Source organism: Haliaeetus albicilla, chromosome 20 (assembly GCF_947461875.1).
Source record: "Haliaeetus albicilla chromosome 20, bHalAlb1.1, whole genome shotgun sequence".
NCBI classification, from domain to species: Eukaryota; Metazoa; Chordata; class Aves; order Accipitriformes; family Accipitridae; genus Haliaeetus; species Haliaeetus albicilla.
Genome location: NC_091502.1, coordinates 19,900,117 through 19,919,917, shown reverse-complemented (window position 1 = coordinate 19,919,917; position 19,801 = coordinate 19,900,117). Strand labels below are relative to the sequence as shown.

Below are 19,801 nucleotides of genomic sequence, written 5' to 3'. Positions count from 1 at the left end.
AGTAAAAAAACACTTTACAAACATTCAGTTTCTTGTTGTGGTTTCTTTTTCTTTTTTAATATGTAATTGGCTTGCTTAGGATTGCCTGATGAAACTCCAAGGATAGCTGAAAGCTGCCACTTGTAGTGTGGCCATGAAAGGTGGCAGGTGAAATCCTGTGTTGTAAGATTTTAATGTTTTGAAGTTCAACTTATGTTGGTAGCTTGTGTCGATAGTGAAAGTTATAATGCTTAATTACTTTAATATGGAGTGAGATACTTTAGTCATCTAGTTAGTAGGTTTTATTCAAAGTAGAGAAGGTGACAAAAGGGTGATGTAAGGGATTACTCTTTAAGATGAGGGGGTTTTAGTAGTAGAGGTGATGTGAACACATTTTTGGTTACTATGAATATGTGAAACTTCCTTAAGCAGTCATTTCAAAATAACTACAAATATGTATACACCATGTTGTTGACTGACTGCCAGGCCCCATTCCTAAACTTCAGTCATGGAGTAAGCAAAGCCCAAGCCAAGCTTTAGGTAAGATTGTCAAAGTTCTGTCCTTTTAAAAGAATGCATTATCCATTGTTTTTAAAGGTTGAGGATGTGTAAGAAGTTCTGGAAAGGTGGGAGCACTTCTAAATCACTTTAATGTAACAATAGAGAAAATAGTTGTAATAAATTTACTAAATAGGTTAATTATCTTTTAATGTCCTTTCTAGCTGACTGATCTTCATCTTATTGCACTGCAATTACTTCCTAAGAGGGTGGGTAAATTTTGGTAGAACTTTGTCTAGTTACTTAGACTCCAGCACTGCCATTGGCATCCGTGTTTTGTTTTGTGGTGAGAACAAATGCATTTTTTCTCTTTGATCAGTGACAGCACTAGCTCAGCTTTTCCTACAGACCTGTTACAATGTGAGGATTTTGTGTGTCAGACTTCTAATATGTCTAGATAGCATTAAAGGGGAAGAGGTCAGGCTGGTTGTCCATCTGTGAGTTTCTTGTAGCTTTCAGAGTATCTGTGAGTCAAGAGTTGAAACCGCTTGTGAGCACAAACCTGTACAAGGTTTTTGTGTAACAGTGGAACAACTTTGAAAAACTTGCAAAGCTAAGCTTAAGTGTAGCAAAAAGAGTAGGCAAACAAATTTTATGTCAAAAAGGGATTTCTAAAAGTCTTAGTGGCAATGTATGAAAGCTTTGACACATTAGCAGGCTCCTATTTAGCATCTGAAATTTGAAAGAAATAAAAGTTGAAAGAGATGTGTGAAAATGACAGAAGTAGGTTGGTACAGCTTGTATGTAATGAATAATGCTGAAATACTTAGTTCCTGGAAGGTTACTCTCCTTTCTGTCAGAATCCAAAATGTGTGACCTAAGGTATTTTGCCTAAAAAGTTCAGGTTATATTACATCAGATAAAATGTAAAAAGGTATTGGTATTGCAATATAACACGCACAGCTGAAAATGTGGGGTCATTGTTATTAATGAAAAAAAATTGTTAAATGGCATCCAAAGGTAGTTGAAAGTTTAGTTTTTTTAAAATATGAAGTTGTTTGGTATGTTATAAGATGGTAACTATGTATAATGTGTGAAATTCTACTGCTGACAGACTTAGTGAAATATGACTTTTAGATTTCACATCTCTTTGCTTGTTAGCTTCTGTTACAGGCAAAATCAAACTTTAATAGACTTGTCTCTTAGGAAACAGACGTTTGGTGTGGAGACATAGTGGCATTTTCAGTCGTCTCCTGAGTAGCTTACAACAAATTATATTGAAAAATCGGGGAGGTGGGAAAAAGTTCTGATTTGAGTTCATAAACATATCTCTAGCCCTTCAAATTGCTACTAGCAGCTGGCAGCAACATCAAACTTAATCACTTAATCTCTTCCCAAGTGGATACCCTATTTTAAGTACCTCACTGGCATTTGCTTGCACAGCATCCCCGTCAGTCCTGAACTTGGGAACAGCAGGCTTGTAAATTAGATTTTCTTCCAAGTGTTGCTGTTCATGTGTGCCAGCCTTGTGTATATTATAATTCTTATGGAAGAATGGGAAAAAGACATGGATGGTGTGTCTAGGTGCATTATAATGCTGAGGAGGGGCACATTTTCTAATGTGTTACAGAACTAGTTTGATTATAGTTTGTATCTGTAATACGTAATTGCAAATTTGCATAGCACTGGCAATGAGAAGGGGAGGTGACATTGCACAGAGACTTCAAACAAACTCAGGAAGTTATCTGCATTATATTATGCCTCTACATTTCTATAAAGATAAAGATTGCACGTTAGTGTGTCCATGTGTATTCTATTTGTTGATTATAAAATATGGTTATCTTGCCTATGAAGACTGTTTTATTAGGATCTGTGGAAGGGGCCAAGGAATAAACACACTTGTAAACTTTTTTGTATATGTACCTATAAAAGTTCTGTGAGATTACTGGACGAGAACTAGTCACATTATTATGATTAAGTAATGTTTTGATAAGAATTATTTCTTAGATAATAATTGAATGTAGATACATAAACATGGAGATTATGTGTTTGTAATGTGCAGATTCATATTCTATGCCTCTAGTCCCTTACTCCTGTAGGAGTAACTCAGAATTTTTGCCTTTTTCTGGTACTCAAGCAGTGCGAGTTGCCTGTTAGGATTAGGAGGACGCATCCTTACTGGCCAGTGCAGAGTTTATAAATGACAATCTGACATCTGTTAGCCGCATAGCTGGTATACGTTTGGTGCTCTGAGAAGTGCTAAGAGGGCAGAATTAAATTTCTGCTGATTTTGACTGTACATTGTCTTATACAGTACAGATCTTTTTAATAGTTGTTAGTGTTAGTCCTGCCATTTTATTTCTTTTCTCTGTGTTTATGCCTCTGGCAGAGATGTTGAAAAATGAGAAATGAAACAAAAAATATTGTTGGTGTTACTGGTGTGTTATGTGTTTTCACATGCAAAGAAAATGTTCTTGCAAATAAGGAAAGTACTCCCTTTTCCTGGATAAATGTACACAATTCGTTAGAATGTACGTTTTTCTAATTCCTTTTGATTATTTGGCTGTGATGTCAATGTTTTAATTAGTCTTTATATATATATTGTCGTAATAACTATGATAGTAAGTAAGCTTCAAGGTGTGCTTGCACAAGTGTATTTAAAAGAATATAATTTTCTTTACAGTTTCACCTTTTTTATGTCTTCTATTAAAGAAAAATGTGCAATTCCTTTGTCACAGAATTTAGTTTTGTAGTGTTAGATGTTAAAAGTTGTGTTAATGTCTCCTCAAAAATAGAGATATGACTCTGTTACATTAATTTCATTAAGCTTCCTTAGGAAATCATTACATTTATTTTATTAACCTTTGTATGGAGTTGTTTTACTGGTGTGCTCCTTGTTTACTTCTATAGGTGTTGTTTCAAACTGTTGATAAGAAGCAATTTTATTTCTTTGTAATTTTGAAAAATGAATATTTTGCTTTTGGTTTCTGTTTGTTATGCCAATTTACAGTCTCCTGTCATTTTTTTTCCAACATCTATTAAATGTTATCAACAGGAATTGAGCATATAGTAGAGGAGAAGGTATGTGGATTAGACTGAAAGACATGGTACTAGCTTGTTCTAGAAGCACCAAGACTGTTAGAAGGCAAGGAAGTAACTGAAGGTACTTGTTATAATTGTTGTGAATGAAGCTGTTGAAATGTGATTTGAGGCTTGGCTGAAGCCTGGAAATCTGATTAGATTGGTTGTACCTTACTGATTTCTATGACAAAGAAGTCTGATAGCTCAGTGAAGAGCCTGTGTTTAACACCTCTGTGATTACTCTCAAGGAAAAGAACCATGTTCTCTTCAGTGTTTTGTAAATGTGCTGATGTTTCAAAACAATTTAAGTTGTGTTTTTCTAATAGCTAGATGTCAAACTTCAGTTTGTTGGGCTCTTGTTCAAAAAATAATGTATTAGTGAGTTTCAAGAACTATAAAGCTTTACGAAGGAGCACAATTACAGTTTTAATGAAATTAATTGTCTTACCTGGCTAACTACCCCCCCACCCCCCTTTGTAAGTAATTAAGCCAAAGAAATTTTTGACTACAGCCACCTAAAAGTTCTGTGGCAGTTCTGAAGGGACCCTTCTGGGATTGCCCCCTGCTCCCCCCTTAGGCTGCATTAACGTTTACATACTGGCTGTTAACATTATAGCGGCGCCTGTCTCGTCGCTACAGTTAAGACTGTGTCACTGATGGTCTTATAAAACTTGAGATTTAGGGCTTTTATAATTTGGTTGTAAAATCTTGCTCTGGGCGACTATTGGCAACATGTTTTTAGTTGAAAACTTTGGGTGTTTCTAATCAGAAAAATTCAGTATACTGGACTCAGAAAAATATTTAAAGCATGTGCATTTAAAAAGTGATATAGTGCAACAGTGCATGTTATAGAGAGTATCTATACATACACATACATTTAGTGTTCTTGGGAACAAAAGTATTACTATGTATTGCTTAGAAAAGTGGCAGAAACATTTATGTAAGAACAATGTGGAATTTTTAGACTGTGTATTTGTTCTCCTGATGAAAAATTCAGTTGCTGTTAGGATTATTTGCTTGCCATAAATGCCATTAGCCTAAATACATTTTAAAGGAAGAATATGGCAGCATATTAATGGTAAAAAGTATATGCTGTAAATAAATACAGCATTTTTGTAAGTTTGTCCATTTAAATACAAACTTTTTTGGTATGTATTTCTGTATAGTAGTATAGTATATTTAGACTTGAGGTAACAATTTCCTTTCTCAAAATGTTTTACAGTTTTTCAGTTTGATGTATTTTAGGGAAACCTATAAATCACGAGTATGGGGGAGTGGGTGATCAAAACAAGTAAACAAACTCTTTTAACACGGCAAGTGTTTTTGCAAGCTTTAGTCTTACTTGCTACAGGTAAGAGGTTGAGAGAGGAAGCTACTTTGAAGGGGATTTTTTGTGTTGTAGTGAAAAAAACCCCTCAAGTTTGGATCACTCACATGAGTATTTTGTGGTGTAATCTGGTAAGGAGAGCTAGCAGGGAAACAACTTATTTTGGAGTTTTACTCCTCTAGAGTGATTATTACTGTGAAATACGGAGCCAAGCTGTAGAAGTTAACGGGAATGCTTTTTGTTTCTAAGCCAAAATATGTTTAAATCCATTGCGCTTCAACAACTGCCTCGGTGAGAGCCAATGTTTGAGAGATCTGTGTTTTTACAGTAACAGCATGTAAGCATTTGAACATGTTTTGCTGCATGCTTTGAGGGCTGCTACTGGTATAGTTATAGAATCCTATCCTAGAATGGTTTGGGTTGGAAGGGACCTTAAAGATCATCTAGTTCCAACCCCCTGCCATGGGCAGGGACACGTTCCACTAGACCAGGTTGCTCTTACGGTTACCAGAGGGAGGGAAAACACTGATCATTCAAGGTTGCCTGGGAGTGCAGGAGTTCACATCTGGAACATGCTGTGATTGTGGGAACATTGTGAATGGCAGGTAGTTCATGATGGGCAGCTCTCAGGAGTGTTTTTCTTGGAAAGTGGCTTCTCTTGCTGACTTTGGATCATTGTGGGAGCTCTTTCCCAGCACAGGGCTAAAGTATTTCTAATCAATGATTTACAGTAATTTGTCTTTCTGAGAAATGGGATCACTTGGCTTATGCTATGTTTGTCCTGACACACTCAATCTCCAGTTTGGAAAAAACCCCCCAATAGCCTGGTATTTTACACTAGAACGATTGATGATCTCTGTAGGGTATATCCCTGACAGTCGTAACTCTGTTCATATTTTCAAAGAGATGTCTATTTTTCACTTATTGTTATAGCATTACACGATAATTCTAGAAAAAGTTCCTGAAGTTGATTTAACTGTGTTCAGTTAAGTCAATGTTAATGAAGTCAGTCTTTAAGAACCACCTTTTATAAGCACAGGAGTAGGCAATTCCACTGTGTTGTAAGTCAAGCAAGTGGGGCAGAAGACCAGGTTGGCTGAACAGGGAACTGTTTGTGGAGCTCAAGAGGAAGAAGAAATTGTATGACCTCTGAAAGCATGGTCAGGCTTCGCAGGAAGAGTACAGAGCTGTGGTTTGCATATGCAGGGAGAAGACACAAAAGGCCAAAAGCTCAGAGTTGAAACTGGCCACTGTTGTATCTGACAACAGGAAAAGCTTTTTTAAGTACATCAATAGTAAAAGGAGGTCTAAAGAAAACATTGGACCGATACTTGTTGAAGGTAGTCATCTGACTAATAGGGATGAAAAAAAGCGGAGGCATTCAATGCTTTTTTTTGCTTCAGTCTTTAATAATACTGATAGACCTTGGGCTGCCTGTTGCCTGGAGTCAGAGGAGCACGAGTGTGGGAACAGTGACTTTCCATTTGTGGATACTGAAATTGTAAGGGACCAGCTGTATCAGCTGAATGTTCACAAGTCCATTCATCCCAGCATCCTGAAGGAGCTAGCGGATGTTATGGCAGGACTCCTCTCTATCATCTACCAAAGGTCTTGGGAGTCTGGGGAGGTCTCTGCTGACTGGAAGCTAGCCAGTGTTATTCCAATTTACAAGAAGGGTGTGAGGGAAGACCCAGGGAACTACAGACCTGTTAGTCTAACCTCAGTTCCTGGAAAAATTATGGAGAAGATTATACTGCGTACTGTTGAAAGGCATTTAAAGAACAATGGAATGATCAGGCACAGTCAACATGTGTTCACAAAGGGAAAGTCCTGTTTAACTAATTTGATATCCTTCTATGACAAGGTCACCCGCCTAGTGGATGAAGGGAAGGCTGTCATTTAAGTTGTAGCTGGATTGTGAAGCAGTCTTGTGTAAAGGAAAAGGATGTCCTTTGTGGGTCATAAAAAGATGCTGTAAGATACTAGCAAGATGTAAACTGTGTACTCCATTTGTAAAAGTAGCAGCAGAGTTAAATTTGCTGCATTTAAATGAACTGCGGAAACCAATTTGTTTGTTATGCAAGAAAGATCCTCTCTCCCATACTGTGCTCTTAATTATTTCTACGATCAGTGTATCCTTCACCCCTGCCCTTTACTCCTCGTGATTCTGTGTATGCACGTAAGACGTAGGTATAATCCTTATATTTCTGCATGCCTTTTAAAAAGAAGTGGTTACTTTTACTACAACACTTTGACTTTTCTAACCATCTGAAATGTGTATTTCTATTACGTACCAGTCAGCTCTTCCCAATCAGTTGAATGAATCACCATTGCGTGTCTCAGTTACAAAGGCAGTCTAGATAATTCTTAAGCTAGATTTCATCCACTTCACCTGGCAAAAGTTTGGCAAGATGAATCCTATAGTTGTGAACAGAGCAAGAAGGATCCTTGGGGATCAGTGATTCCAGCCCCATGCATTTGTAGTCAATCAGCCCAGGTTATAAACTAATCAGGCTTCTGAAAAACTATAAGCATGTCTGCAGAAGTGTTCACCAACCAAGTTTCAGGACTTTTCAACCTGCAGCATTCGAGTGTTGGAAAAATTTGGTCCAGCTTGCTTGTGTGGTCCCTGAAGTCTTGCACAAGATGGAAGAGCAGGAGAGCAGCTACAGCTTTATAGCTGATAATTCATTTTCTGGGATAACACAAGCAGACAGAGTAAGAATTCTGGAAGATCCCATGCAAAATACATACCTGTGGTTCTGGGGATGTGTTGCAGACTGCGTTTATTTTCTCTTAGTGTTGTTACAGCCAGGGTTGAGCTGCATCATGCAGGACTACTTTGTTGCATTTGCTCAATGGTCTCCAGTTCCCTGAGTTTCATGAGGATTTACCAGCTTAGGCACAGCACCAGCCATGAGGTTACTTCATGAATAATCATGTAAAGACATCACAGGCAACACCCATTAAGCTCTGGACTACCTCTGTCAGTTCGCATGGGACCAGCCTGGGTGGACAAAGGGCAGTGCTAAGGTCAAGCTACAAGCTCTGATAGATCCCAGGTGTCTCTGTGTATCTAGCTCTTCCTGTGCTGCTCCATGAGTAGTTGAGACATGATTATAGTTAAAATTTAATTTTTTATTATTCTAAAGACCACTTTTGGCAAATCTGTTTTTGTAGGCTGAAAACTAAGTAAAAGTGATGTAGTCATCTGAGTATTAGTATAATTTTGTATTCTGTTTTTCATCATTAAAAAAATCCTAGAAAACTTACAGTCTTGTTGAAATGCCTACAGAAAAAATGTTAAAATTCAGACTGCTGCTGAACACTGGACTATTCTGCAAGTCTGACGTCGATTCAAACGGCACAAACACTGGAGTAATTACTCTGTTCTGTCTGCTCAGCAGTAGCATCCAGAAGACACTCATTTGGACTTCCTTGGCTTAAGCAAACACTTAATACATCTTCTGTGTCTGAATGCTTGCGTGTAACATGCAGCTCCCAGAGGGGTAATAATAAATATTCTGCTAGTATAGAATAAACTTCAGATGCTGCCTAGGTGAGCTGGCTATAGTGCTGGCTGATGTGGCAGTGAAAAGCTTGACATTTACCTGGCGAAGTAACATCCGTGCCTACCATGCCTCTGGTACAATGGCTGAAAGTATTTGAGGGAACTTTTCTGTGATATGTTCCTCCGGTCTGCTTTTAGGATGTTGTTTTTAGGTAGTACAGATGAGAGGAGCTTAAATCTTTGTTTTGTATGAGCCACACCTATAAACCCACTGTAAATGAAGTGACTCTTTCCTTGTAGACTCATTGCTCCTAAGGAATTAACGTTGTTAGCTCCTGCAGCAGGAAAAGTGTGGAGGTAGAAACCTAGAATGGTAATGATTTGCTATATTTAACCATGCAAGGGTTTTCTGTGGTGAAGGTTACAGCAGCATACTGTGGTTAAACATCTTGCTTCCCCTTCCTGCCCTCTCCCCTCCACATCCCAGGACAGAAAATGACACGTTTTTATTTCCTTCAGTAAGCAGCAATTTCCGTGCCTGTCTTGTTCTTCTTCCTAATTTTATTAACAGTTCTGTCCATTATGTCCTCTTTTTGCTATGAGACAATAGTGTTTGCCAGTAAAATACATAGAAGCGATGACCCATGCTGCTAAGGATCCCGAAAGCAGTTTTGCTCAATAAGAGGGTATTTGCCTTTGTGCCCTACATGCGTACCTTCCAGACAGAACAGCCAAGCAGAACGTGTTGTATCCCAACTGAGAAGGTGCCCAGAAAAGAACTGAGTGTTTTCTTTTTGATTGACTGAGCCAATTAAAAACAATTCTGTGTTACTATCAACAGTCCAAAGAAATTGTTACTTGGGGCCTTACACTACATAGGCCTTCTATACCAAGAATGTTAATAATTTTAAAAAAATCACTGGAAATCCTTCATTTCTTTTCCTGAGGTTTGATTAATTTGTTATTCTTCTGTTATCTACTAGTCAATCCTTTTATGAAACTAATAAGCTTTTTGGAATCTGATTTTTATCTCTTCATGGAATCTTGTGAGGTTAAATCACACTTTAATTATGAGTTTTTTTCCCCTCTGTGGGTCAGCCTTTGTTTTGACTCTGTTGGCTCTGTAGATACCATAGAGAAACTGGGAGATGAGGAAGAGGGGAGGGAATGTTGAAAGAAAATCTGTATAAAATAGAGTACAAAATAGTTAAAAAATTAAACTGTAGATGTTATCTTGTGTTGCACTAGCTGAAAACCCTGTAAGAATTATTGGTACTAATTTAACTGGAATGTATTACTGTAGATATATTTTCTTTTTGGCTTCTCTCCCTTTCCAGTTTTCTCATACCCTTTCCTTGGCATGTGTTCAAATCATAGAACATGTTGAGTTTATTTTTTTTCCTTTTAAGAACAACAAATTCTGAGTATTTGCGAGAAACTGTTTTACTTAACATGTAATGCTCAAAGCAAGCATTACTCATTTGCAGTTCTGAGCAACTTCAACTTCCCCAACCTGTAAAGTGTCCATTTCCTACCTTAAACAACCCAACATTTTGAAATAGAAAATCCCTTTAAAAAAAGGGGGATCGTGGGTCCTTAAACTGTGTATTTTTGACATGAAGTTATGTGTCTGAACATGATCTTCATGTGAAAAACTTGCTACTGGTATTTACTAAGCTCAAAAAGTAATCCTTTTATTTTTTGAAAACTTATTGCTTAGGTCTGTTTTCATAATTTTTGGCATTATTTTGAAAGCTTATCTGTTCCTGCTGATTTTAAGTGAACTTTTGCACCAGCATTTCACTGCTGGCCTCCAGCTGTCAGTAGGAAATTGGTGGGTGTAAGAGATTAACGATACCCTAAACATAATCTGTAGTACTTGTGTTATTACAGGGATGCAATCACAACTCCACATCTATAGTTGCTTAGCTTGTGGTGTCAAGCTGCTGTAGAGCAGAAAAAAAACCTGTCTTCATTTTGACCTTTTTCTTTTCGGGGAAACCTGTGATTTGTGTGCTTGATTTAATTCTGCAGGTTATAAAGTGGTGTGTTTTACAGTGTGTGTGGGGGGGAGGGAAGCTGGGGGGAGGAATTCTTCCTGTTTTTGCAGACCACAAATCCTGTCTGGGGAGCCATTACAAACTATTATGTTGGCTTCTTAGTTTATGTTCAGAAATTAAAGCCAGAGTTAACTCTTTCTTTCTTTTTTTTTTAAAAAAAAAGGACAAATGTTCCCAAATTTTACTATAACAAGTCAGTACAGTATAAGTTATGTGCTCTTTACCTTTTTTTTTTTTACATTCCACACCACATATACCTTTGAATTCACTGATTCCTTTGAAAGTAATTTTATTTGTGAATTCTTAGAATTGCAGAGAATCCAAAAAAGGATTATCGGTTTAAAATAAGGTGACAACTGTCAGAATATGCAGCAGACTCAATGAACAGTAGTAGTATTTGTATAAAATTCAAACTTGAATTTGTAGGAAACTTAATAAAAAAGTTTTTTTTTCATAAATTCACTATGTTAAAGCCATGCGTAGTTCAGATCTTGTCGTATGGGTCACAAGAAAAGGCAAGTTTAATTTCATTCTAGTACCTATTTATCCTCTGGTCAAACCAAGCCTGACAACGGAAAAGCAAATAGTAGGAACATGATGTTTTGGACTGGGAATGAAGTTAAAAATCTTTATGGCAAAGCTAAAACTATTATTTTCTTAGCAGTGAGTTGAATATTTTTATTTTGTGGGTTTTTGCCCCCCCAAATGTTTACATTTACTATATACTTGGAGAAACATAACCTATCACTGAGACTGTTTAATCAGAGAACATATTCTCTTAATTGCATGCATAAAGCTTTTTAACATGCTGCTTTATCCATCTTCAGGCTCCTTCTAGCCATCTCTACTAACTGCTGCTGTACGCTGGGTTACAGGAGCTGTAGCAGGGTATGGCATGGGTGTACTTGCCCTAGCGTGTACCTCTCCCTGTGGTGTGAATTTACTGGCTTACTGTTACAGCTCACACCTAGAGCTATTCTCACTGAAAGAAGTGCCTGTTTAGTCACTTCATGAGAATTTTGTACTTAGTGGTATTCATCTTGCTGTTATTTCTGTTTTTTCCTGTTATTTCCTGTTATTTCTGACTTGTTCACTTATTTCCCTCTTAGTTTTGAGCAAGGAAAAAATGTGATCATAAAACCCACAAGACTGGTAAAAAAAGGCATTTATAGTAGTTCAAATATGTTTAATTCCTGTGAATGCTTAGATTTCAGGATGTCTACTTGGAAAGGTTTGTTGTTTAACTGAAACAAGGCAATAGAGAGAACAATGCTTTAAACTTCATCTTGCCAGAAGAAGTTCTTGATGAGAAAACTTCAAGGACTGGAGTGCTGCGTATTAGACACATAAGATGGACAGGGCAAGGCAAAACATATGAAAGAAATAAATATTCAAATGGAGGAATGAATATTGAGAGACAGGTGCCTACCTCTCTTCTGTGGCTGTTCAGAGAAAGGGAAGGTATTTGCTTTCTGTTGGAAATTTTCTTTGAGTGCTGCTGTGGTTACAATAATTAATTTATGGTAAAATTGCCATGATCATAAGCATGTTCTAAGGATTCATCCCACCTTCAGGCAAAGATTTTTTTTTTTGGTTGCATTTTTTTACCTTAGCAATGGGTCTATATTTAAAGACAACCATAAATAAGGAGAGAGAACTGGCAGTGAGTTTCTTAGGAAAAAACATCTTGGTTGTATTTTAAAACCTGGTATTTTGTATGATTTATGAGGCAAAAGCTCATGCTACTTGTGAAAGTAAAGGTATTCTTTGAATTTTATAATGTGTCAAGCTAAGCAAGAAAACATTCTTTAGGAAACTGTTCCACAAACAATATGTTGGCATGTAGATTTAGCCAGTTGTCATTGCTTGTGTTGGCATGAATGGGATTTTTAACTTATGTAAGGTGAATTGGATTTTGACCTCAGTCAAATAAGTTTTCTAGAATTTACAGCATTTACATGAAAATATAAATACCTTGCTCACAGGCAGATCCATTCACAGTCTGAGTGGCACTTAGTGATTTCTTTGGCTTTAAAATACTATTGATTAAACAAAGAATAGGAAATCTTTAATCTGTTTTTTATTTCCTGTATTTTCATTTTAAGTCCTTGAAGATGAGTTCTGAAAATCTGGGACAGTTTCAGTAAAAAGCCATGAGTGATTAAAATGTTAGGGAACATTGTGGAAAAAACTGAAGGAGCTCAGTTTTTGTTTAAGAAATGGTATGTGGGTGACTTGGTTGGACTCGGTAGTGTTACAGTGGAGGTAAAGAAGTAACCGCTTTCAGTGACCGGACTGATCCTTGTCTAAAGTAGGGTGCAAACTGTAAAAGTGAGTAGCATTAGAATAAGTTATCAGTGGTTGTGGTGACTTCATCGGAAGTACTTAAAGACAAATTTGACCTTTTTAAAGAAGTGGCTAATTCATTAAAGAAAAGTTTGTGCTTAATATTAGTTAGGAAACCAGATTATTTATCACTGTAATCTCTTCTGATTTTATAATTTGTGGAGAAAATTATGTATGATATTTTGAAGTTGCTTCCCACCCTTTTTTTTCCATAGAGTGATAGAATTGTTCAGATGAGCCTTGGGAAGTCAGCTAGTGCAGTTTCCTGCTTGGAGCAGGACCAGCACCGAGCTCAGACCAGCTTGCTTGGGAGTTTGTCCGGTCAGCCTTGCAAACCTCTGAGGACAGAGGTCCGACAACCCCTCTGGGTCCCTGTTCTAATGCTTGGCTGTCTTGATGGAGAAAATGCTGTTTCCTCAGGTCAAGTCAAAGTCTCCCCAGCTTGCTTGTGGTTGTCCCTGATGGTTGGTCAATGCCTGTTTTGTATTGGGGACCAAAACCAGGCGCAGTACTCTGTGTGGTGGAGTGAGTGCCAAGTAAAGGGGATTAATCATTTCCCTTGACCTCCTACCTACACTTCTGGTAATACAGCCCAGTACACTGCTAGGCTTACTTGCTATTTTTATCCTATAGCTTTTTGTTTTTTTTAACTGTTACTTTAGACTCTTTCCTTGGGGCAGTGCAAGCACAAAAATATGTGTTTCTCTGTCGAGGTTTATAGGCCATAGTTTAAGAGCTATTGCTGTTAGAATTTGGTCTGAACATTACCAAGTTGTCTGAAAAGCAAATTTTATCAAGTGAAACTTTTCTTTGAAGAGGGCATAAATGAACATGAGAATTATCTTCTGGAAGCCTGTGGTCTGTTGTAATTTAAACACTAAAAGTGGAATCCACGAGATTGGAATTGTTCAGCCAGAGATGACATGACCTGTGCTGAATAACTAAACTCTGAGGCATTGCCTGCTCAGTTCTCTAACAAACATACAAGAAAATTCATGTGAAAGTGTGAGTTGGGGGGGGGGGGGGGAAGGAGAAACAAAATGAAAAGTATGCTAAATGCTACTGCTCTTTGGTACTTGAATTAAAGGGTAATTAAAAAATGTGATGGCTTTCATGCAATCTTCCTTTTCAGGTAAAAGATACCAGTCTTGTTAAGACTTTTTCAGAAGAGTTTTTCTTTGATTCTTTAATTTAACACAGCAGACTGGCAGGATGGACCAGGATGTGCCATCCCATTTCTTGTCCCACAGATGCAGCTCTCTTGGATGCTGACTTACATCCCTGTCCTAGTTCAGCCTTGGTTTGCTGCTCATGAATTTTGCCCTTAGCTTGCATTTTTCCTTCCCAAATTAAAGATCACATAAGTCGTCAGAAACAAAGTAGGCTATGGGAGATACTATCAGTTGAAGAGGCGAGAGGGAGGCAGCAGGAAGCCAAAATGAAGATGTTGGTGAGAGCAGCCTCTGGAAGAAAATGGCATGAGATGGAGACGATGGAGGAGGAAGGGGCAGTATGGATTTGTGTGCATCTGCTTGGGCTTTCCCGTAGTGACCTTGCTGGAGCATCACTGGTGTAACTACCTGCTGATGTTGGTGCTCCTGAGATTAATGTTCATGGAATTTGGGGGTGAAAAGTTAGCTGTTTATTAGTATATTTAAACCTCCCCAAAGCAGGTGGTTAAACATGGCTGACTAATTATTTTTCTTGTTTAATTATTTCCTGCTCTTGTAATACGATTTCCCAATTATGTTCTTGTCTTATTTACCAGCTGCAGTTTTAATACAGTCCTTGGATTGTACCAGTGACCCTTTTACTTGGCCTACCTCCTTCTTTCTGTCCTGTTTTCCATCAGCTGTCATTGCTACAAAATAGCGCAACATTTTCTGAACTTCCACCCACTTTTTAACAGTTGAGTTCAGGGTTGGGTTAGGCTTGCTGGATCACGTTTGCACAGGGCCAGGAAGAGTCTTTTTTTTTTTTTTTTATTTTTCCTTCCTAGAAACATGGGGCTATTTATTTTTAAAACAGACACAAAATTAATTTGGAGGAAGAAAACTTTCTACTTGGAGTTAGTCAGGGCCTCGTACAGCAGCAGAGATGGGTTTGCCACAGGCACTTTCAGATGATGTCATCTAGCAACTTTCTGTATTTTCAGCTCCGGAAGTTACTTCCTTGCTCACATTTGTTGTCTGCATGTTTTCCCTCCTCCTGACCACCTACTTCTCACATCAGTCTCACTGGAGCTGCACTGCAGCTTCTCATTTCTTTCCTTCCTCTTCTGTAGCCCCTTTTCCTTTCTTTGTCTTTGTGGTTGGCGAGTTGCATTTTACACTTAGCCAAAAGGGACCACAATAGAAGCTAAAACTTTGTTAGATGAAATTCTTAGGTTTTTAGTACTTAAAAAAATTAAAAAAATTCAGTGGGAGGCTAAAAGGCCCTGCCTGCATGTCATCCCTGCCTGCGTGAGATGGAGACTGAAGGAGAGAATCCACCAAGTAAATTATGTGCACATACAATAGTCATGCTGTTTTGTGCTCACGCTATACTCTTAAAGCTGCATCTGTCGCTCAGCAGCTGGTGGTAACTTCTCGCAGGTAAATCTGTTACTGCAGGACATTATTGAAGTTCTGATGTTTTCCAGAATACTTGAAGTACATTGAATTACCAAGTTAGCTGTCATGGGTAAATTTAATTCTGTGTTTCCAAACAGCTGAGTGTTTGGATATTTATCCTAAACTTTTAATACTACTAAAGGGGTTAAAAAAACAAAAAGCAAGAAACATGAAATATCCAGGTTTTTTCCCTACAAGAATGAATTAAAATAAAATCTACAGCACACAGAACTGTATTGGCTACCAGTTTGGTAATCAGGAGGGTCAGGACACCAATATTATTTTATCATCTGAGCTAATTGGCTGAAAGACTAGGTGATTGTTTATGGATCAGCTTCAGAGTTGAATTTATCTCTTCCATGAAGTAAATTTTTACCCCTTTCTGGTCAGAAACATCATGCATTCTTTTGATGCTCTCTTACAAGTTGTAGAGGTCTCCTTGCTTTAATGTTTACAGACCCTATTCCCTGTCTGTTGTCTTTTTGTTTCTTGTGTGCCTCAACCTCACCAAATCTTTCGATTCAGGCTTTTTTTTCTTAGGTTTCCATGCTAGAGTCTTGTTTCTAATAGCTGGCACAGAGTGGTACTAGGTGGAAAAGGTATACAGAAGAGCAGATTCATAGCTCTGCTTTAGGAAAAAACCACCAAACAAAACCCAAACTGATTTTGCTAGTTAAAGTCTTGAACTTAAGCCAAATTTGAATCTTCCCTGTGAATAGAGACCAACTTGCGGAACTCAGGATGGTGCATCATTGCTTCCCACAAATTCAATGTGATGTGAAAACATTAAAGCTTTTAAGTGGAGTATATCCCTGTACCTTAGACATCAGCTGTGAAAAGCCTTGATCTAGATGTGTAACTTGGCGAAGTTATAAACACCTAAACATGGGGTCAGAAAATACTGAATAAACTTTTTTTCAGATGGTTGAAGCCTGGGAACTCTGCAATAGGAATTTCTCCATTTCCCACTACCTGTGATTTTGTTTTGCTTGCTGCTTCTACTGATGTCATAGCAAGATATGTTCAGTTAACATACCCTTCTCTTAAGCGCTCTATGAATGCTCGAAAACTTAAAAGTCTCATGACAAATTGTAACATACAAGCCTGGGTTGGACCTTCTGTTATACATGTAGTAGCAGTATAAAAAAAAATCCTGGATGATGTGAAGACAAAGGTGAGATCAGGTTATAATCTCAGTTCCATATTGAGAAACTTTAATGGTTGAACATGTGGTGCCTTCTATGTTATTTTCAAATTTTTTGTATAACAGCAGTGGGGACAATAAGAAAAATCCCAAATACTACAAGGCTGACAGTAAAATCAAGAAGTTAAGAACAGCATTGCAGTAAGAAGTGCTGAAACTGGTTTTTCCAACCTTTGGCTATAGTCTCTAAGCTAATCTTTGCAGAAGAGGAGGAAGGAATGAGGGCAAAGCTATTACGCAGTGATAAGGTTTTCCACTTATCAAGCCGATGGTGACTTGTGAATGATGTACATAAAATAACTATGTTTTTTTCATCTGGACCCTACAGTGACATCTAATACAGTCTGTTACTGGAGCAGCTTACATCTGCATAGTCAAGAGTTCAGTTTTGGTTTTGTGCTGCAGTAGCATCAGCAAATGTGTGAGAGCGTGAGCTCGTGTTTATACTTTTCCTATGTAAATAGCAGAGTGAGCTATGGACTGAGACATAGGGACAGATCTGAAAATAGAAGCGGGGGGGGGGGGGGAGAAAAAAAAAATTAGGTAAAGGTTAGAAGAGAAAATGGTGGCAGCTGTGCCAGGGCATTGTTGGCATTGTGACTCTCAATGAGAAAAGGCAGGGCATGCTGGTTTAAGCCAAGTTTTCTGCATCATCAGTCCCAATAGAAAACACTTTTCATGATAATGTAAGCAGAAGGGCTAAGGTGCCTTAAGTTCCATAGTACTGATCACAAAACAGAAGCTTACACACAAGCATTTTTCTGTAAATTCACGATTTAACTTAGGCTTAGGCCATGGTTTGTATGCTTACGTTACCAGCTCATGGGTAGGCTTTTATTTTGTGACAAGTGCTGTGTAATTCAAGGTGCCTTACCCCTTCATGAAGGCTTCAGGACTCATGCAGTAGCGAGTTGCTATATATAACTTGGTTCATATAATTCCTCACTGCTTTGGATACCATGCTATCAAGATGCTATTTTTGGTTTCATACTTATTTTTCTATAGGGTGGTAATGATTCATCCTGCATCAATAATCTGTTTTTTAAACTCTCTTTAATAAAATATCCTCAATGCTTAAAGTGTTTTTCTTCAGTGTGCAAAAAATGTTTAATTCATTCACTGATTTTATCATTTCTGTTTATAGGAGAGGTCTCCTCACAATTTACATGGCCAATCAAGTAAGTAGTCCTCTATTTCAAGAATAAAAATATGTAAGTGCCATTGGGAATGTATCTTATTTCATTGCCTTTTTAAAGCTTCCAGGATTTTTCTTTTCTTTAAGAATTATGTGTTATTAGGTAAATAAAATTATCTTAAGAGCAAATTGTGACTAAAGGTCTTCTGGAAGTAGCTGTAAAGCAGAGGCTGAAAAGTATTTCATTGTGCTATGCTGAAAACTTCTTGTATCATAGCCCCAGGAAAATGAGTAGTTTTATAGATCTCCTCCATAGTAGAATGGCATCTGGTACTTTTAATGTTCATTATTTTGCAGATGAATAATCCAACACCATATACTTTAGTTTTGTAATTAATTATTTCTCAAACTGATATCAAATATTGCACATGCAAACATGTTACATGATCATACTCCTTTAGAACTGATTTTATTATGCCAAAAGAATTATCTGAGGTTTTTATAAAGTTTGAGTTGTGTAAAGAGTCAGGGAAACTACAGAAAATGGAAACAACCTAAAAGATGTTTTTCAGATTCCTGTAAGAATTTGCTGGGGTCTCAGTAGAGTCATGCAAGTGTAGAACTCTCTGATGACGATGATGAAAAGATTCGTGAGTAAAAGTGATGAGACAAAGACAGTGTATTGCAGTACAGACTAGGGTGATAAAATTGATACCTTCTCTTCCATCCTTGTAAAGTCATTGATTGTGACTCTTGTAACTCTGAAGATTTTGGGAGGGAGGTGACATCATATGTTCGCTAGCAGGTAAATATCCTGGAAACTCTCAGTATGCATTTGCCAAACCCATTACAGACTTCTCTTTCAAATTCTAGTGTTTAACAAGTTATTCTGTATTCATAGACTGCCTGTCATTACAGACTCACTTGTGAGTGGAGCTTACAGACTTCAGAAGAGAAGAAATTAATTCTTGCCATTAATTTTGTTATTGTCAAGGACCACTTTAATTTTTATAGTTGCTTGACTTGAGTCCTTTAGGATTCCTTTTCTTTGTAAAGCTTTATTCCTAACTTGTAGAAAGATGAAAAATCCTTTTCTTGAAATTTAATTAATTAGATGTTCAGACCCTCAATAACATGTGGGAACAAAGTTGGATTCCTACAAGGATATGTTAACCTTGAAAGGTTTGAAGTTTTCCTTGAATTCATTGAATTCATTTCCTTGAATGCATAGAAACTCCATGTTCAGGAAACATAGGTTATAAAAATGGTGATAATTAGTTGGGCATGTCATCATTCATTTGGGATGGACTTTTCAAGAGAAGGGTGAAATAGGTGTGCTTAAATAGCAATACCTCTGAGTATCCGAGTTCTGAGAAAGCTGTCATCATGTTCATGGCTCTTAAGCTGCGATGCCACACAGTTCACATGATGTTGGACGGTGTTAAGGGAAAAGTTAACTGATACAGTTACATTTTATTGACGCCATTCGAGGCAGTGGATATTCTCTTCAGCATAATAGTTTATTTTGGTCACAAATCTTTGGTGAACTCGGGGCTACCAGGGTTTGCTTCATAAACTGCCTTTGGTCATGACAGACTTATCTTGTTAGCAAGCTGTGTAATCACGGTAGATGTTTCCCTATTTGTGTTGCTTGACTTTGGTTTAGAACTTTATATGCTTTGATAAGTTTCACTTAGAAGCCTTGAAAACATTTATTTCTGTCATCTTTGGATTGCAGCATGCCCCATTCTGAAAGCTGGCAAATTTTAATCATTAGTGATGGCAGCTAGATTGTAAAATTACACTGCGTTTCTTGCGTTCTGTAAAACTAGTGTCAGGACCTATTAAGATATTCATTGAACTAAAAGTATTCCTTTGTTTCACATTTTGCTGAACTATGTTTTGCAGCCTGAGCAATAATAATTGAGGCTTTTTGTGTGATTCTTCATGTGTACCTTTGCCCGGTTAGACGAAGAGGAGGTAATTGTAATTAGGTTTATTGGTTATAATAAGCAATTATCATGACTGTTGCTGCAGTGAATTTTTAT

At 37.5% G+C, this 19,801-nt stretch overlaps 1 protein-coding gene across 1 annotated transcript in view; it reads left to right on the top strand.

Moving 5' to 3' along the window:
* The window catches only part of TMEM135 (transmembrane protein 135), a 176,691-nt gene that overhangs the window by 19,949 nt on the left and 136,941 nt on the right, over nucleotides 1-19,801 (top strand). Inside the window, exon 4 of the mRNA XM_069808434.1 lies at nucleotides 17,763-17,796. Coding sequence (XP_069664535.1) covers nucleotides 17,763-17,796 — 34 coding nt within the window. The remainder of the gene's footprint in view (nucleotides 1-17,762; nucleotides 17,797-19,801) is intronic.